At 37.9% G+C, this 19,680-nt stretch overlaps 1 protein-coding gene and 1 long non-coding RNA gene across 3 annotated transcripts; one reads left to right on the forward strand and one right to left on the reverse strand.

The window, feature by feature from the left end:
• Nucleotides 1-3,908: 3,908 nt before the first annotated feature.
• On the reverse strand, nucleotides 3,909-19,658 carry LOC106098312 (uncharacterized). 2 transcript variants are annotated; one of them, XR_001224511.3, is made up of 3 exons: nucleotides 19,590-19,658; nucleotides 4,405-4,540; nucleotides 3,909-4,312 (listed from the first exon to the last, which is right to left on the reverse strand). It is a non-coding gene; the product is annotated as an uncharacterized LOC106098312 (long non-coding RNA). The 2 variants fall into 2 exon arrangements; XR_003213556.1 differs by having other exon boundaries at nucleotides 4,405-4,505; nucleotides 19,590-19,649.
• LOC100692945 (transmembrane protein 26) lies at nucleotides 6,835-12,627 on the forward strand. The gene is made up of 6 exons (XM_003438430.5): nucleotides 6,835-7,141; nucleotides 7,592-7,688; nucleotides 7,829-7,918; nucleotides 9,313-9,509; nucleotides 9,632-9,711; nucleotides 10,983-12,627. The coding sequence occupies exons 1-6, from the start codon at nucleotides 6,951-6,953 to the stop codon at nucleotides 11,483-11,485; spliced, it is 1,158 nt and encodes a 385-aa protein (XP_003438478.1). The 5' UTR covers nucleotides 6,835-6,950; the 3' UTR covers nucleotides 11,486-12,627.
• Nucleotides 19,659-19,680: the final 22 nt, after the last annotated feature.

Consider the following 19,680-nt stretch of genomic DNA (forward strand, 5'->3'; position numbering starts at 1 on the left):
ATGATTATAGCAAAGTTTTGCTTATTTATTTGCTTTTTTAAAAGTGAGTCTGAAATACCACAACTTACAACAATAACAACAAATGATAAGCATAATGCATCGTAATTCTCAGTGTTTTAATAGGTAAAAGAGGAAAATGGATGGGCCTCTTTGCTGGTCTGCTAATCAGAAGGATGTGGAAAAATGTTACACAGTGAAGCGGAAACTACTTCCTCCCTCAATCTCATTCAGTCTGTTAGATCTGCGGCAAGGAGCCACGGGTCAGACTCGAACCTGGACCGGCTGCTCTAAGCCGTCGCTCGCTCAAAACACTGAGCTAAACCAACGCCATGCTGAGTTTGCATATCCATCCTAGTCTCACCTCTGTGTTTTGATATTTCTTCAGTCTCCCCGGTAATGTCTCCATGTTTTTTCCCCAGTCCCAGTGTCAATTCCACGTGTCTGAGTCTCTGTGTGTGTGTTAGTTCCTGTATTACTGCAACAGCACTGCAGCTTGTACAAGCTATGTTGTTATTATTAATAGGAGTAGTTGTAGTATTAGTAATATTGTTTATTTTTGTCTCCTTCTTCTTCTTCTTATTATTATTATCATTGCAGAGAGGATCACGACAGCCATTAGTGTTCACTGTGGACTAACTCGGGGCCCTCAAGCAGAACTGGTGACAATACACAGATTAAGTTTCAGTTCCCTGACCATCATCGCCATCTGAGACTATCCCATTCTGAATAAACTCTTCAATCAAGGCTGGATACAGAGTCTGATATCCTTCATATTTAAATAGACACAAACAAAAGCTCAACACTGCTTTATGTGCAAAACCAGTTTCTTTATGTTTAACAATGCATCTTGGTTTACAGTGGGCTGTGTCTGTTATTTCCTTTGTCATTAACAATAAGCAGTGGTTGACTGTAAACTCTATGCTAACTCTAATTTCTTATGCATTGTACCGTATTTTATGCGGTGAAGTTCTGTCAACCACAGCTGCCAGTACTTTACTGTAACGTTTAATTTTACAATAAAATATCATCATCTATCTTACATTTGTACCGTATTTTTCACTGGTAAGAGCTGTAATGAGGTTTACAGTTAACTTTTTGTTTTTAAAGTTGTTTACTGTAAACAGGATTATCATACAGGTGCTTTAATTTAAAGTAAATGACTGTAAACAGGTTGAAATTGTCACTGTATTTTATACGTTGAAGTCCTGGCAACCACAGCTGCCAGTATTTTACCGTAAAGTCAGCAAAAGAGTTTTATAGAAAATTACCGTAAATAGGTTTACGATTCATTTGTTTTTTTATAGTAATTTACCGTAAACAAGTTCTAAACTGTTGAATTTACAGATGACAAAAAAGTGTACCATAATGTATTTTTCTGACAAACACATATGCCAGTATTTTACTGTGAATTCAATTTTTTTTTTTTTTGTTACAGTGTTTTGCTCTTGTTGCGAAGAGGAGAAAAGGAAAAGGAAGAAAAGGAAAAGATTAGTGATCTGGATGTTGAACATGCGTGTAAGTGAAAGTGCTGTAACACTGTAATTATATTATCCTTAAGTATGCATTAGGCTACTTAATGCCTTAAGCTACTCATATTAATTGCACTTTTTTTTTAACCCCCTAATAGACAATATAACAGTATAATGCATTATTAAATTATGCATTTTACATCTTCTCCTAGTCTTTATCTCTTCGCTTGTGCATCTTATTTGCAGATGTAAGTTGTTTGTTCCTTTGCTGCTAAGTCATTCTCAGCAGTCAGTTGGAGGAAATCCAACAAATGTTTTTGTTAATTTACTCCACACCAATCAAAAAAGCTCAGAGCAACAAAATGTTGCCTTGTTATAGGAGCTATTATGTTCTTTGTGTAACAAGTGTCAGTCTTGTTGAATATGTTTGGAAGATATTACAAATATTGACATTACAAATATCATTCTTGTCTTACATTCATTTCTTTAGATAGAAAAGCTTGCCACAGAGAAATTACATTATTAACACATCCAAAGAAAAGTAACGTTTTTTCTGTAATTGGCAGCAGTTAACAGCTTCCAAAATCATAAACCTAGTTCTTCCTCCCTTAACCCATCTTTCAACCCATTTCTTTTTTTATGCTAAAATTTCTTCAGTTGCTGTGTACTTAAGGGTCATTTTGTGCTGAGCATGTTTAGTGCTGTTGTAGATTTGTAAAGACAATACATGTTGGTAAAGCAAAAGATCTCACTCTTTCCATTATTGCTCTTTGTTCTGTAGCGGGGTGAATTAAAGTGCAAAAAGGGGTGAATCAGAATTAAACAACACTAACATTTCACAGTTTGTAAGCACACAAAAACTGTAGAAAAAAGTCGCCATATATAGGATTTCACTCACTCCATTTGGTTCTTTTGAAAAAACCCGCTGAAATCAATATTTGACTTATTGTCCAATTAAATCAATGTCGAAGCTGTCATTTTTAGCATCTACATAGATGTTAAAATCACCCTCAATAATCTTCTCTCCAAAGCAATTACTTTGGATCCGGTGGGGAGGTGTGGGAAGCCAGATCGGGCGCCCCCCTTCCGGCTCTCCTCTCTGCTCTCTCCTATCTTGTCCCTTTTGTCTTACTTCTCTCTATCACATTTTCTATCCCTTTGAAGAAGTTAGGCTCCATAAATGCTAAAGAGGTAAGTATTATTTCTCAGTTGCAGTGAATAGATAGAAAATAAACTGTAGGAAACTAAACAGAAGAAAAAAGAAGAGAAATAACAATTTAACATAAACCAGTGACACACTCCAGGGCCTGATCAACCCTGGCAGGGCCTCCTTGGATGAGGGTGTCTAGTGATAATGGCCGAAACACCTGATGAATCCAAGGTCCACTTCTGATGATGTGTCCCAAATTTAAAATGATAATCTAGATCGATCTCTAATCCCTAAACCTAACCAAGGAAGGTAAATGGCAGATTCGCCTGGGTAAAAGACCGAAAGTTGAGGCACACAACAATGTGTGCTGCACACTGAGTGTCACGGACCCAGCTCTGGAGGACTCGGGGTCCGTGAGCAGTGTGGACTGTTGTTGTTGTTGTTATTATTATTATTATTGTTGTTGTTGTTGTTGTTGTTGTTATTTGGTGTATGTGTGTGCACTGTTCCGCCGTCTGGGGTTTTGTTCCATGTGTCGATGTATAGGGAGGTGTGTGTGTGTGTGTGGTTGTGGCTGTAGCCAGGAGGCCGGGCTACAGGCACCGTCAGGCCTGTGGATGACGGGCCACGCCCAAGGAGGATGCCACACACCTGCAGCAGATCAGCGTCGGCGGAGGGAGCTATAACGGCGTGGTGAAGCCTCCACCGGCGCGGGATCATTGCATGAGATTCCACATTAGTCTTCAGCTTAGTAAAGTTAGTGTGTATGCTCGCAGTTGTAAAGTGTCCTGATGGCTGATTCTGTTGTTTCCCCAGGAGAAGTGTGGAGCGCCAGACAGCAGCCAGCACGAGGAGTGCTGAGACACGGGAGCGGAGAGCACAAAGACACGGACTTTTCAGGGAAAGACATGACACGGGAGTGAAGGGAGAGCACGGGGATTTATCGTCTGTTTTCACACTGTAAATAAACGCACTGTTTGCATCGCAGAGTCCTGCGTTTGGGTCCTCCTTCCCCACACACCCATGGTCTGCCACACAGACCGTGAGACTGAGAGAGGTATCATTTCAGAAACACCAGGAAGACTGAAGGTCATTGCAGGGATAAAGCAGGACTCATGATCTTCACCAGCAGCTCTTTTTTTGAACATAAAGATATTATATTCAGTCCTGTAGAAAGTTAAATATTTAAATATATATTATGCTCTCTCGTTACTCTGGTATGAATGATTCCGAATTACTTTATGATAAATAACACACTATTGGCAAAAAACGGTGAAAGAATTCCGGATCAGAAGTTTTTAGTTCAACATACAAGTGACGACCTTTGACCTTCATCAGGTTTTATTCAATTGTGTCAGAGAAAACATCACATCCTCTTCATGCAGCTGACTACATTCAGTGTTTAAAACAGGAGTTGAGCAGGTCTGAGATTAGCACCTTTCTGAAACACCAAACTGAGGTCCTGTTAATGCTGGTATATAGTGACACAGTTACATGGGTGATCAATCCTTTTGACTATATGTCTTTAACTTTATCTACAAACAGCTGCAGCTTTTACTGACAGCACATGTGGTACTTTAACCTTTGTACTGTTTTCATCAGTTAATTATGGAGTTACTACAAAGAGTGAAGCTATAGGATGATCTGTCTGCTGTCACTGGCTGGTGCTGACGTCTGAATCTGAGGGCAGCTCCTGTAATCACAAGGAGAACAGAATCATCACAAACTGAAATATAAAGTTTCTCTCTCAAATCTGAAATAAAAAATTTCCAATATAATGTTTACCTTTGAGTTGTTGATGCTTTGTAAATGGAGGTATGCAAAGATGAGATGATGGAGCAGGTTTCAGTCCTGGTTCAGTCTGCTGCTGCATCCTGGTCACCAACCTACCGAGGTATTATCAGCAGTGTGTGAGCTGCTGCTTGGGTATTGAACAAGAAATATTAAGGCTTCAGATTATTTCTCTTAAAGGATGTAAGCTGTACAGAGTACTGCACATGTGACTTTGTGAACATACCTCATTAGCAATAATTCAGACAGTTTTTTAACATGACTGTTTGCAACAAACTCAGTACAAAAATATATACAGAGTCAGTGCTAAAAAATTCATCAGTGGAAAAATTAAACATATATTTGAACTTAAGCTGCCAAGCGGAAGTAGTTGGTTTCAGTACATAAATATCGGGCTTTGCTATTTAATTTGTAGTTACTGATTAATGAGGGGTTACTGAAGTGCCAGGTTTGTTACTGTCCTTACAGATGTGGCAAGAGACAGACAACATGCTGCTGTTTGCACATATTTAATAATCAGCTCTGCACAGGAGCTGAAGCAGAGTCCAGCCTGTTGCTCTTACAGTAATATACTCATAATAAAAGTACAGTAATAGTAGTTAATTAGTGACTGAGCAGCCCGGTGCTTTTCTCTTGATTTCTGTGTACATAAGTGATTTATATCACTGCCAGTACATACAAACACAAATTCAAACTTTATCCTCGGAGCACAGATGTTTTAAACTGATCTACTTCTATATTTCCGATGCATGAAATCCATCTTAAAACCATATTTATTTTGTCTGTATTGGTTCATTTTGTACAGCAAATCTAACCTGGAAACAATCTACTGTCTGCCCTCTGTGGACATCAGTGCATTACCACTTTGATGAAACTGAACAAGGTTTAGAGGCATAAATTTGTGACGATAGTCAGTATTGTGGCTCTGCCTGTTATTATTTCAAAACAGTTTGTTACTTGCACACGCCAGGCGGAGCCATTTTCATTCTTCGTTAAGATTTGTTTGGGGTTTTTTGTTTTTTTTTTAACTAAAAAAAGATCTGCGTTGTTTCATTATATAATGCGTCTGAGATATATATTTTACAGGGATTACAGGCAGAGAAAGGGGAGTAGGGGTGTGCTGCAGGATGAAGATGAATAACAGTGCACAAAATAGATGTGATATACATGACAGTTCTTCCCTCGTTGCACTGCAAGGGTGATGAGAATCTATGAACAAATAAAAATAAAATGCAAACTAAATTTTTGGTGTTGTTTTTTAAACATTTTAAGTTTTTAGCTTTAACTTTTTTTTATTTTGATTTTGAAATTAGTTTCATTTTGCAGCAGTACCACAAGTTACATCATGAGCTTCACATAAAACATTACTCAGCAGCATTAACAGCCACTTAAAAAAAATCATCCTATGCTTCGCTTCCTTGGAAGCCAGAAACCTGGACCAGAATTATGACTCACAAATACACCAGCGGTTTATTAAGAAACTCAAACCACAGTTCTTTTTCTCGTCTTCTACTGTTATTTCCCCTGCATGGACCCATGCTTTTTCATGTTGTGCCTGAGCTTCTCTTTTATTTACTAAACCTTTGTATATATTTAGCATTTAAGCAATATGAAATGCATTTTTTATGGTTATAAAACGCATTACATTTACTGTATATGGACACGGATGAACTCACTGGACACTTCATTCTCTACACCTTACTAGTACCAGATTGACGCCTTTTGCCTTCAGAAACTGCCTCAATTCTTTGTGGCAGAAGTTCAACAGAGTGCTGGAAACATCCCTCAGAGGTTTTGGTGACTTTGTCATGATCAAGAAACCGACTTGAGATGATTTTAGCTTTGTGACACGGTGAGCTATTCTTCTGCATACCATATCTAAGAAAAAAGAAGAAAGCTACAATCCAAAATAAAACAGGAAAAAAACCAAAGGAAACTGATACCGACAGAAAAGGAAACACAAATGGACCGTGGCATAAACACAAAGATGGCCACACTCGAATAAAACGACTGCTACAGATAACAAGAAGAAGAAGAAGAATTATATAATAATAACACTTTATCTAAACCAAATATAAACTTGTTGTCTTCTTTAAAAAAAAGAATAGAAATCAGAGAGAAAGAAAAAGAAAGCCCTATGACCTTTTACATTATGTGGCCTATTTGTTGTATCTAGGTTGACGAAGTAGTCTAATTTATAGTTCCGGGAGTTAAGATAGCACCTGCTTGTCAAAAAAGTAAAATTAAAAAAAAAAAAAATGAAATATGATGCCGCCCTCTCCTGTACACTTAAAGAATTTGTGACTAAGCCATTCATACCGTTCATTAAATCACAGAAACCCCCCCCCCCCCAAAACAAATCGTTTCTGTTTACCCGATGTTCAGCCCATCTAATCTCCTGTGAGGAACAAGGCGGGGCTTTAAACATGGGAACTTTATTTGAAAACGCATTTCCAAAGGTTTTGTCTCACTTACGGTAAAAGCCACAGTGAACACTGGAAATTGAGGTGATCACTTGTGAACTGCGTTAAGCCACCGACATGGAGCTGACTAAATTAATGAGTGCGATCATCACCAGAGCGCTGTTTATTTTAGTTGCTGTCATCGGAGTGTTGAGGGTGGCATCGGTTAAGAACGATAACAATTACTTGTTTCTGGCTTTTCTTTTGTTGCCGCTTGTTGTTGAAATGATAATAACACTGAAGATGCGAAAAGGACAGGATTATAAATGGTAAGATGCGGAGCATGCATGTAAGTGATGGTAAAAAAGTGCTGTAATATTGTAATTATATTATCCTTAAGTATGCATTAGGCTACTTAATGCCTTAAGCTACTCATAATACTTTCAAACTCATCTCCGCTCTATCGTTTGCACTTTCCCCCTCTAATAGACAGTATAACAGTATAATGCATGATTAAATTATGCATTTTCATCTTTTCCTAGTCTTTATCTCGACCCGGGCATCTTATATGGATATTTAAGTAGTTTGTACCTTTGCTGCTACTATATTGATAAGCTGGGAAGCTAAAAGTTAAACTGGTTAAATGGTGGCACTGATACCCCTTGACTTTTATTACTTCAAGTTAATCTCTTCAGTCTTCCTGCATGCTTGAAGTAAACATGCTTATCACTTTTCTTTTCTTTTTTAAACATTTTTGAATGCCTTTGGTTGTCTTGTAGGTTTTCCCCTCCTATCTTTCTGTTCCTCATTACTATTATTCCCTCCATCTGGATTCTGGAGATACAACACCAGCAAGACAAAGCCAGCGATCTAGAGGTACCCCATGTACATTTATTGACCGATTGTATCAAATGTCACATCTGCTATTAATGTTAAAGTTTATAAGATTTAATTACAATAAAATAATAAATACCCCGTGAAATTCACTCACAAAAGCTTCTTTAAACTGTTTTCAGTGCAATAAACTAGATTCTATGGAAACTTTGCAAAGACTGCTGAATCGAAGCACCGAGCAGGGAAACACCACCAACCAGAATTTACTTAAGGTAAGAGTGACTGAATGGTTAAGTTATGGCTCTGTGACAGAAATAAAGAGAGAAAAAAGAAAGAAACTGCTAATGAATGAAACGAGAAAGATCACTGTGCTATGTGCAGTGCTGTAGAAACAAGAATGAGCTCAAATGGGACATGCAATGAGCAAATACAGACTTGCCAGGAATTTATTTTGTTATGCATGTCTTCTAATCACAGAGAACCAGTTTTTTCCACTCTTTCTACCAATTTTTTGAGTGAAACTCTCTGTACTCAGCCAGGAAGCGGACACATAACCTACTACAGAAATAACATCCAGTGGCATTGTTCCTCTTCTGGTCTTTCCCTAAGAAGGCTGAAATACCACTGTAAAGGTTGTTATTTCTTTATGCTGACACACTTAACAGCTTGTTGACTGTTTCATAGTTACTTCTCTTTAAGAAAGCCAGAAAGAGCAGCAGAAAAGGTTTAAGCAACTCAAGTAAAATAAAATGATTAATGATGATTTCATTATTTAGTTCTTGGAAACTGTTTAAGCAGCAGTGTGGACAGAACACATAGTGAAACTATTTGCTATTTATGCTCTGATTAACTTAGTCTCTTTTATTCATTTTTCATTCATGTATTAAGATTGACTGGAAATTAATAAAATAATCCAACCAATCCACTCCACCTGTAGGAACAATGCATTTTTGTCGCACTTAAAAAACCCAAAAACTAATTCATTTGAGCTACCTATCCAAAATGCGCCATCCAAATTCCAGTGCCTTTTCACTTAGTACTCTTAATAAGAAAAGTAGAAAACAGTACAGCAGAGACTTGGTAAAAGGAAAGCTTTTAACAGTCTCTCTTACTTCCATCATTTCAAATATCATCAGATTGATGACAAAGATGCAGCATTAAGAGCTAGATAATTCACAAAGTGCCCACTAATTGGAGAAATAGGAATCATTTTTAGAAAATAAGAGCCTGGGTCTCAATATTGACGAAGAGTTTTAAAAATGTTTAGCGCAGGTTCCAAGAAAATAGTGCAGACATTTAAACTTTTTTTTTTTTTACTTATTTAATAAGTTTCTCCACTATTCTGTTATTTATTTTGAAAATAATAATTTAAAAAATTGTACAAAGGAACTCAGGTTCTCTTATTTACAGCAGGGTCTTATGACATATTACCTGTACTGTGACTCAGGTTACTTATACTCAAATGCTTCTGTAGAACTGCTTTTAATTGTATGTGTGGGAAACTATCATAAACTATCATGTGGCTCACTGTTGTTTACTGAAAGGACAGAGATGAGATTAAATCCAAAATGGCTTTTTGAGTGAAGTGATTCAACCTTCTCAGAAAACCAAGTTTTCAACATTAAACATCTTGCCATCTTTTTTCCTTTTCTTAAATATTGAGCAGAGGTTGTCCACTGTCTGCGCGAATGACTGGATCCTGGCTCTTCACCAGATCGTGCTCATCCTCCTCATTGTGGGGAAGTGGCTCCTGCCTTTGGGAGGCGGGGTCACAAAAGATGAGTTGTCTCAGCTTCTTCTAACTTTTGTTGGCACAGCAGCGGACATCCTGGAATTTACTAGTGAGACGCTGTCCGATGTAAAGTAAGGGGCTAATTGTGTTGCTTGTACGTTAAGAATGTGCTTCTTCTATCGATACATAAGTCTGCATTTAATGTATGCAAACATATATATAGTTCCTGATATTGGTGTCACTTTTCTTACAGAGAAAAAAATCCTGCCATGGTTTACGTCATCTTAGCTGTATGGACCTGGAGTATGTTGCAGTTTCCACTACATCTAGCAGGTCAGCTACCTTAAAATACCTGGTGTTTATTAAGGAGCTACAGCAGTGTAAGGAAGTTCCTTTCCTGTTCCCCGGTCATGAAAAAGACAAACAGTCTTAACAATGTGTTTAGAGATTGGCTAAAAATCCAAGCCAGTCCAGGAAGTAAACAGTTAAGTACATAAGTGCAGCAAGTAAGTTGAAATTACAGCCTCCGGTGCTTTTAAATGACTAACTCAAACATTTTTACTTCCCGAGACTTAAATTAAAGGAATTAGGTAGCAGGTTATAAGTTTTCAGCTGCTTTGGTGTGGTTCCTCCTAGTGCACAACACAGCTCATGCCCCATGTGGCGAGAGTATGCAGGGAGCTGCTGTAGGATCAAGGATTGATATCACTGACTTGTACCCACTCTCACATAAACTATATCCAATACAACATCTCTGGGACTTAATTTTTTTTGCCCATCTGATGCTACCAAGTTGCACTTCAGACTGTCCAGGAGGTCGGTAATGCTGTGGTCTCATTAGAGCATTTCCCAATGTTGTCAGGCATCCACAGAAGCACGTCGGGGGCCATACAAACTATTCCCTCGCATTTTTAGTTGCTGCAATATAATTTCAGCAAAATAGACAAGCCTCCAACAACATTTTTTCACTTTGATTTCTGGGGTGTCTTTGAATTCAGCCCTCTGTAGGTTTCCATTTCCATTAAATGATGTGGCATCCTTTCATTCCCATCACATTACACAGTAGATATCAGTGTAGATATCAGCATGATTGTTTTCTCATTTTGATCTGATGTGTTTTTAAAGTGTTACATGAAATTTTTGTGATCTTGAGTCTTTATTTACTATTTTTTAATAGGTAAATGGTTATTCTAATGATAAGTTTCTAACTTTAGGGATATCTTATGCTCTGGTTTGTTATTAATTATTATTATTAGCTCCCCAGGTTTCTGCTCACAGGGAACCTTCTTCCTGGTCATAGCTAAAATACTCTTGACCTGGGTGGCTAAAAAACTTGTTAGACTATTTCTGAATTAGTGTCACCTTTATCTAAGGTTTCCTCCTGTATCATCCTCACTAAAACTTCTCACCTTTTGTTATATTCAGGCCATATTTGTATTCTTGGACTCTACTAGAATAGCTTGGTAAATTTCACACTTAAAAAAAGCGAGAGAAGCTGTTCTAAAAAAACAAATGTGGCATCTGTCAAACTACATGCAGCTACCTGAAGGAAAGCTTTGTTTTTACTGTCAATCATTTGTTTTTCCTCTTCTTATTCAACATAGTGGTGAACACCAAATCTGATGAAGAGAATGGCAGAGAAGATCAAGTCGTCCGGGAAACCTTCTTTATTAAACACAGCACTGATATTTGGAGTGTTATAGAGACCCTCTTTATCCAGGATGGGCCTTTTCTGTTGGTCAGGCTGACAGTCATTATCCACTTCAGAGTCTTCCACCAGATGCTTGGTTTCTTTGCCATCAAGAACGGCCTAGTGATCACACTGAGCTTGTACAGGTTGGCCATTATATTGCTGGACTACAGACATTCTATGGGCAACAATGCAGAGGCAGTGCCGATGCATGAGTCAGATGACAGACGTTCCAGCCACAGCAGCACTGAGGCAATAGCGATCCATGAGTTAGATGAGCTATGCGACAGACCTTCCAGCCACAACAGTGCAGAAGCAGTGTCGACCCATGAGTTGGATGACAGACGTTCCAGCCACAACAGTGCAGAGGCAGTGCTGACCGATGAGTTAGCTCTGGTAGATAAAGAGGAATCTTAGAGTGAGATGTATTACACTAAACATTTAAAACCTTTTAAATTCAAATGGCAAAAACTATCACTGCAGCAGGAAAAGCAGGAAATTATTACTCTCTGTTCAAGATTTACCGTGTTAAATCTATTAGTATTAGTGAATAATTACACAGACCACATGTGATGAGCATCCAAGTCATTTCAAACTAAACGATTTACCTCAGTAACATTTCGGTCTATATTTATATGAATATTACTGCGCCTGTTGACACTACACAATGCTTTGACGTAGTTACAAAGTCGGAGTGACTAAAGTCAGACTGTCAGATAAGAAGTTAGTCAACTTCTAACAGTGTGATAACTGATGTCTGGCTGACAGGAATTGAGGGCAACAAACGAGGATGAAAGTGAGATGATGAGATATTTTTGCATGTTGTGTGAGATCGAGAGGAAGATAATAACAGACAGAAATGTTCCTGTTTTAACCCAAACAGGAAATCAAAAGTCATGCAAAATCCCCTCTAGTGGTAGTCGGTAGGTGCTTTGTTCATTTAAGATGACTGCTCTTTACAAAATAAGGAATATGCTGTTTACAAATCAAAAAGTAATGTTACCTCAGTAGTTACATTAAATGAATGTGACATCTGTGGCTAAAACAGGTGGATCATTGTCCATTTGTACATTTTTTTAAAACTAAAGATAAAATTGCACTCAGGTGATGAGCTGTGTATGAGTTGCTTTTAAAGCCTTTAAAACCGTTTTTATGGCTTTAAAATGACACAAAGTTTTTATACCTGATTCATGTGAGGATCTTCATTTAGCTGGTAAAGGAACAAAAATATATGTCATGTTTGTTGTAAATGACCATAACTCATGATATCCTGTCAAAGCTGCTCTGTCCTGAATACATTTCAGTAAATGTGGCTCATTTCACTTTTTTGCTATTTCATTTATCACAAAACCAAAAACAGTGCGTTCAAAATGATTGTTTTTTAGTTTTTCTGGGTGATTTGTATCATTGCCAGTACATACAAACACAAATTCAAACTTTATGAGCACAAATGTTTTGCATCTACTTCTGATGCATAAAATTCATCTCAAAACCATATTTATTTTATCTACATTTCTTCATTTTGTACAATAAATCTAACCTGCAAACTGTCTACTGTCTCCCCTCTGTGGACCTCAGTGTATTACCACTTTGATGATGCCATCTGTGACAGTTTTTTGTTTGAGCTGTTGCATCAGAATCAGTCTTATCTGAGTTTAGAACATTTCAGCTCCCTATGAAATCACTGTGGCTACTGTCAAACTGTCATAAGAGTTGATTTTTGTATTCACCGTCTATATGCCAGCCAGTTTTCAGAGATGTCAGGAAATTTAAAATAGACCTTCGTACCTGCATCATGGCCCCACAGTTTGACAGGTGTGTTGAATGTCTTCTGACTGTATTGAAAGTGCGTTTGCACCACAACCATAAAACAAGAGTAAAACAGTTTCTCGGCTAACTCCAGCTCCAGCAAATAGTCTTTTCCTTTTCATCTCTATGATGATTAAAGTGGATGAAACTGAACAATGTTTGGAAGCATAAATCTGTAATGGCAGTCACAGATTTGGGTTTGTGTGCTATTTGGATAAATACTCAGGTGTTCAAAAGGCTCAAACAATGTGTGAAATCCTTCTGAACAGTTTGTCACACCAGACTGAGCCATTTTCACCCTTCATTAATATTTGGAAATGCTCTAAGGCAAATGAGGAAGAACAGCTGTCCAAAATATGGTCAAATTGTAAACAAGCATTGTTTCATTATATAAATAATCTTAGATATTTATTTTACAGGGACTGCAGTCTGCCCACTGCAGAGGAAGGGGAGTAGAGGTGTGCTGCAGTATGAAGATGCATACAAGTGCAGCAATATATATGCCAGTTCTTCGTTTGTTACACTGCAAGGAAGAACATTTAATTGTTAGTGTGATGAGAATCTGTGACCAAATGAAATTACATATACTGTATTACCAAAAAAAAAAAAAAAAAAGTAGGACAGCACTGATACACACTTCTAGTGTTCACCGTCATTCTTTTAAACTTTATTTTGATGGCAATTATTTAGCACCATTCATTGACAAAGACTTAATATTGGCACGTGCTGCATGTATGATCTGTTGTGGAAAACATATGTTAAGAGCTGATAACTTCAAACAAGGTTATGAGAAATGTGCCAAAGCCAATGAGACTAAAACAACTTTGTGAACTTCAAACACTCCCCAGTTCTCTGAAACTCTGATGGAGAGATGGAGCCTAGCAGTGCCGGTCAAATAGTGACATGATTGATTGACAGGATTTTCACAGAAATCAAACCACTGAGTGGATTTCAGTGTTTCCTGACTCACTATAGTAAGAAGAAATGAATTATTTGTATATAGAAACAAACCCCAAAAAGTTGATGTTGTTCATCTGGACATCAGTGTTTTCAGTGGGAGTGACGAAATGTTTATTTAAATTATTATTTAATAATAATGAAATATAATATAATCATTAAATAATAATTCTGAATAATTCCACTTGAAGTTAAAACGCAAACAAATTGAAAACCCATTAAGTTTTCTTGGCATTTAAGGTGAGCTTGGCTTCCCTCTTGTGGCATTTTAGATGTATTACATCAGCTTGCTCCTCTTCTGCCTTACAGCATTTTTCTCTTACTGCCTCTTTAATCGTAACAGAAAAAGTGAATTAAACAAAATCATTTCTGGGGATCAGGACTCCAGTTAAACTGACCTAGTAAGGATTTGCAGGCTTCTTATTTTGCATGTAAAATTATTAGTGCGTGTAAAATTATGTTCATGGATCATACCATACACTTTTGTAAACATTTCAAGACTAATTTTACACCACTGAAATATGAGAGCGCGCTAGCTTAGGAGGAATGACAACTGGTAGTGCAACAGCGCTTATAGAGCTATCAGTTGACACCTCACAGAACACATAACAGGCTGTTCAAAGATAGCAACACTGGAGTGGACAGCAGTACTCAGGTGGAATGAGCTTTAGTGTTCACAAGGATTAACTCTTCTTTTATTATCTTCAGCCTAAGGAAACGTTGTTCAAAGAAAGGTGGTTTAATGTAGGTAGAGTATAATAATCCCTAGCAGGCTGTCTCCAAGGTTTACTTTACTTCTTTAGCCTTTACTGTCTAGCACAGGGGTGGGCAATCTCAGTCCACGAGGGCCAGTGTCCCTGCAGGTTTTAGATCTCACCTTGGGTCAACGCACCTGAATCACATGATTAGTTCGTTACCAGGCCTCTGGAGAACTTCAGGACATGTTGAGGAGCTAATTTAGCCATTTAAATCAGCTGTGTTGGTTCGAGGACACATCTAAAACCTGCAGGGACACCGGCCCTCGTGGACTGAGATTGCCCACCCCTGCACTAGCACATGAGCACACCTGCAGAGAATCACATTATCACTGAGTCTTAGAAGTCACAACTTAAAAATAAGTAAATAAATATATAAAATATATAAGCGTGACCTCGCACATCTTCTGGGTTTCTAATTTTCTTCTGTTTGAGGTTTTAAAAAAATTCCACAAACACAAAACAAAACATCTGCTGCGGCATGTAACTGTCGAGTGAAACCTAAACAAATGTCAATTCTAGTCAGTTTCTAAGACCAGGTGAGTCATGTGTTGACCCTGTTGGTAAACTCAAAGCTCTGTGACTTTTAATATAAAGAGTGTAACGATAAAAAAAGATATGCTCTATAAGGACAAATTCACAGAAGCCAGAATATGTTCATCTCCTCTCTAAATATAGTCACTGTATGTGCAAGTAGTCCCAAGCCAGAAGTTAAGGCTTCATATTGCACTAAATGCTCAGTTTCAGAAACTTGTTAGCTCGGTACAGTGTCCATAATATGGTGATCTCAAAAACACAGCTCTGCCTGTTAACACAGTAGCCCCACCCACTTGCCGATCAAATGTTTTGTTTGTCAGGGGTGACCAATGAGAAGAAAGCTGGTGTAACGATAGGTGGAAACTGATTAAAATGACAGTGGATGAACGAGGGGCTGCATCATGGTCCAGTATAAGATAAATATTTTTAGATTTTGACACTGGTCCATTCACCATCTCTGGGTGTAGGTTTCCTTTTTCCTTTTGTTCATGGACGGCATAAGACTTTAGCCCCAAGCGTAGATTATAATGGGCTGAATGAGATTGCCATTAAAAACTACTCCCTAGTCCCCTTTGTTGAGATACCGCAAGGCACTGATATCCTTACCAAACTGAGTCTGTGAATTGCCCACTGTCTAGTTTGCATCAATGAAAAAGGTGAATGAAAAACAGGATTTTGGAGTCTTTCATTTGATCACACCTTTTGAACTCACTTTTTAATATTTAATAATGTCCTCCATGATTAGCCATGATCATTTTGTCTTTGTATAACTTAAAGTTACTAAAGACCCAGTTGATCACCAGAAAAATGTGAGGAAGTTTATGCAAAGAAATATCAGTTTCTTTTCTGGGCTACCTTCTTGCGAGTGGGCAGATGAAGACAGAGCTTGAAACAAATAAAAGCTGCAGAGCATTGGGTTGTTCCCAACTCGCCCACCTCACTCTGTTAACAGCTTAGGAAAGCATGGGACCAGGCCAAGGGTGTGTTTCTTGAGACAGTTGAACGACATAAGAAGCTGGCAGATTGATGGGGGACACCTGATTTCATTTAGATCAACATGTTTGGCTGTCATCAATGACATCTTGTTAAAGCCCCTATGTAATCGAAGAAATCATAACTCCATCAGCTGTCTGTCTAAAACTACGTAAATCTATGATAATTCATTCAGCATGTCATGTCTCCCAGCTGAAACCTGTCTCAGTCCTCTGTTCCCTATCTCCGTGTTTTTTCTAAGTGCTTACCCTTGCTCTTGCAACTGCTTCCAATAAACCCCTGGTGTGTCATCTTCCTCGTGGTTTTGTTGAAATTCTCCTGTGTGATTTTGAAACTAAAACTTCCGTTTAGATTCGGAATCAGATTATTTCCTCGTCTGTCTGCTCACCCACTAACAGCGCTGTTCCCTGGTTTGTAGTAATAGACATCATTCTTTCTACATTGTAGGATGTCATGACCAGTAATATTTCAAACACTGATCATTTTATTCTACATGACAGACAAGATTGTTCTTTGTGCCAAGATAGCAAACAATGTCTGTCTGCATGAGCCTTGTAGCAGTACTGATTGAAGCAACTGCATAGAGGGAATCACTGTTCTGTGATCAGTGACCAGAGCCCCTCGGCCATTTCTGTCATTATCATTTCAACAAAGCAAACAGCTGAATTTTGAATACCACGCTCACATAAAAATGCAGGGTCACACCAGGCCTGGGGTGCGATGTTGGATGGCCTTTCTGTCTCAGTCCACAGAAGACAGTTTGTTTCCATTCACTCGCTCACAAAAAAAAAAAAAAAAAGCTGCTGTAGTGAAGAGGCCTGCGGATTCAAACTCATTTAATTTCGTTTCAGTGATATGTAATTGCTCAGAGTTGACTTAAGATTTAAGATGCGTGGAAAAAAGGAAGCTGCCTTATGATAAGGGTCATGATTAACAGAGACTAATGGGTTTTTAAGAAATAGAACACAGTTTATTTTTTCTCTTCCTCTTTCGTCTTCTGTGAAATTCTCACTGTGATTTCACATGATGCAAACTGAAGTATGATGACAGACAATTTGGAACAAAGACAGGAAAAGTCTGGCTGTTCTCCAGGGTCACAGACCTTTTTACCGTTTCCTCTGTACTAAGCTGATAGGCCAGATAAATATGAATAGAAAACAACCTAGCACACAGCCAAACAGGGCAAAGTGACATGTGTGTACCATGTTTAGATATCTTTGTAAGGACCAAAAATTGTAGTGTTGCTTGTGGGGACCAACATTTCCTCTTGGGGACTAAATGTCCATCATTTTTGATGGTTAGGGTTAGGGTAAGTGGGTAGGGAAAGCATTATGTCAATTCGATGTCCTCACTAAGATATAAAAACAAGTGTGTGTGTGTGTGTGTGTGTGTGTGTGTATGTGTGTGTGTGTTAAACTGTACAGAAGATTTAGAATTTTCCTTAATAGATTTTAAATCTTAGCCTTCTACACGTATCAGGACCCACAAACTCTAAGAAATCAAATTATGATCACCTGATAAGTCCACTGAAAAATTGTGGCAAGTTCTCCACGATAAAAAAACAAAACAGAAAAACATTGTTGTTTAGATCGACTTTTTTCTCCTTAATGTATTTTTTTAATGTATTAAAAATACATTCTTAACATTATTATTGCAAGGATCTCCCACTTTACCTTTATTGTCTCAAAACTTTCCATAAATTAAGAGTATAATTATATTTGTAGCTCTGAAAAATTATATTTACAGTCATGTGAAAAAGAAAGTTTGCAAAGGACTCTATGCAGTCCTTTGCAACACTGCAAACACCTGTCGGCTTCCACATGAATTAAAACCCAAGAGTTACATCTTAGACTCTACAGGCCTCAGTGAGCATATTGAATGTTAAAGATCTGGACAGGACAATTAGAAAAAGAGCAAATGTGTATGGCTTGTTGGAAGGATAGCCAGGAGAAAACCTCTTCTCTCTATAAAGGCAGCACAGTTTAAGTCTGCACAATTGCATCTGCATATATTGCATCAATTGCAACAATGTCCTTTGGATACAAAGGACAAAGTCAAGAAATTTGCCTCAATGCAAACACCCAAACACAGAATATCCACTAATACTTCATGGTGATGAAAGGGTGATGATCCAAGCTTGCAGGCTTGCTTTTGCAGCCGCAGTATCCGGGCAGTCGACAATGAACTTCTCTGTATTTCAAACTATTATTGAGTCAAATGTGAGACCATCTGTTCGACAGCTTAAGCTTGGACGTCCCACACACAGCAGGAAATCTACAGCGAATGGCTCAAAAAGAAAAGAATTAAGGTGTTCTGATGACCCAGTCCAGACCTCAGCTTAACTGAAATGCTGTGGTGGGACCTTAAGAGAGCTATGCATAAATGAATAACCACAGACTTGTAAAAAAGAGTGGGTCAAAACTCCTCCACAATGATGTGAGAGACTGATAAAGTTGTAAAGAAGATCATTTCCAGTTATTGCTACAATCACATGGTTCTACAAGCTACCAAATCAGAGGGTGTACTTTGCTTCTCATGGGACTCCTGTGATCTTTTTTACATAACTATATGTGAACATGAAAATACTTCAGTCCACCTTTACCTGCATTTTACACCCCAAGTTGAGTACTACTAGAAATGCAAGTTTTATAAAATTACAAACTAAGATTCATCCAAATATAATCCTATTAAAATGCAGTTACTGAAGTTACATTTACTCAAGTGCTCTACCTAAATACAAGCATAGGGTATTTGCCACTTAACAATCACCTCTTTATAAAAAATAGAATATTTACAGTAAGGAAGAGATCCAACTGTAGAACGTTCATACAAATTAGGTCCAATTTAGTAACATTTAGATGTGGGGCCAATGGTATCCCAGTAATTACAGGCAGATTTCATGGTGCTGTATATTAGAGTATGTGCACTCTGTTGCTCAGGACAACTTGGAGATGAATGAATGAAGACAAAAATATCTTCCTGTATATTTAAGATTGAGAGCAAATGTTTATACAATGCAAAAGTTGTGTAATTGTAAAGATATTATTACTGTATGTAGAGCAAACTTGCAAAATTCTGCAAATAAACTGTATCTGCATTTGGACATGGGTAATTTGTTCCTGTATATATACAGTGGACCTTTCATACATTAACTGAAGGGTATAAAACAGTTAATAAATATAAAAGAGTTGATAAAATAGTTTTCAATCAGTAAAGGCCATATTTGCCTGTTTGTTGTTCTGCTTCAGCTTTGGGACTTAATTTATAGTTTCCAGGAATTAAAACAGCTCAGGAAGTCCTTGTCGTGATCTTCCCTTTAAAGAAAGGCATGCTGTGATGCTGCCTCCCCCATACCCTTAAAGAATTTATAATCAGTCCAAGATGTCATGAATTAATCACGAAAAAACAGAAAGACCTTCTTGCGTCAGCTTGCATTGTATTTAACTGGAGCCACATTTATTCCGACTTACCCTTCTAGTGGCGTACCTGATCCGCAGTCAGGGTCAGGAAAAAACTGGACCTTGACTCTGTAAGGCGGAGCTTAAACTTTGGTGACTGTGG

This window comes from Oreochromis niloticus, linkage group LG13, assembly GCF_001858045.2.
Source record: "Oreochromis niloticus isolate F11D_XX linkage group LG13, O_niloticus_UMD_NMBU, whole genome shotgun sequence".
In the NCBI taxonomy this organism is placed as follows: domain Eukaryota; kingdom Metazoa; phylum Chordata; class Actinopteri; order Cichliformes; family Cichlidae; genus Oreochromis; species Oreochromis niloticus.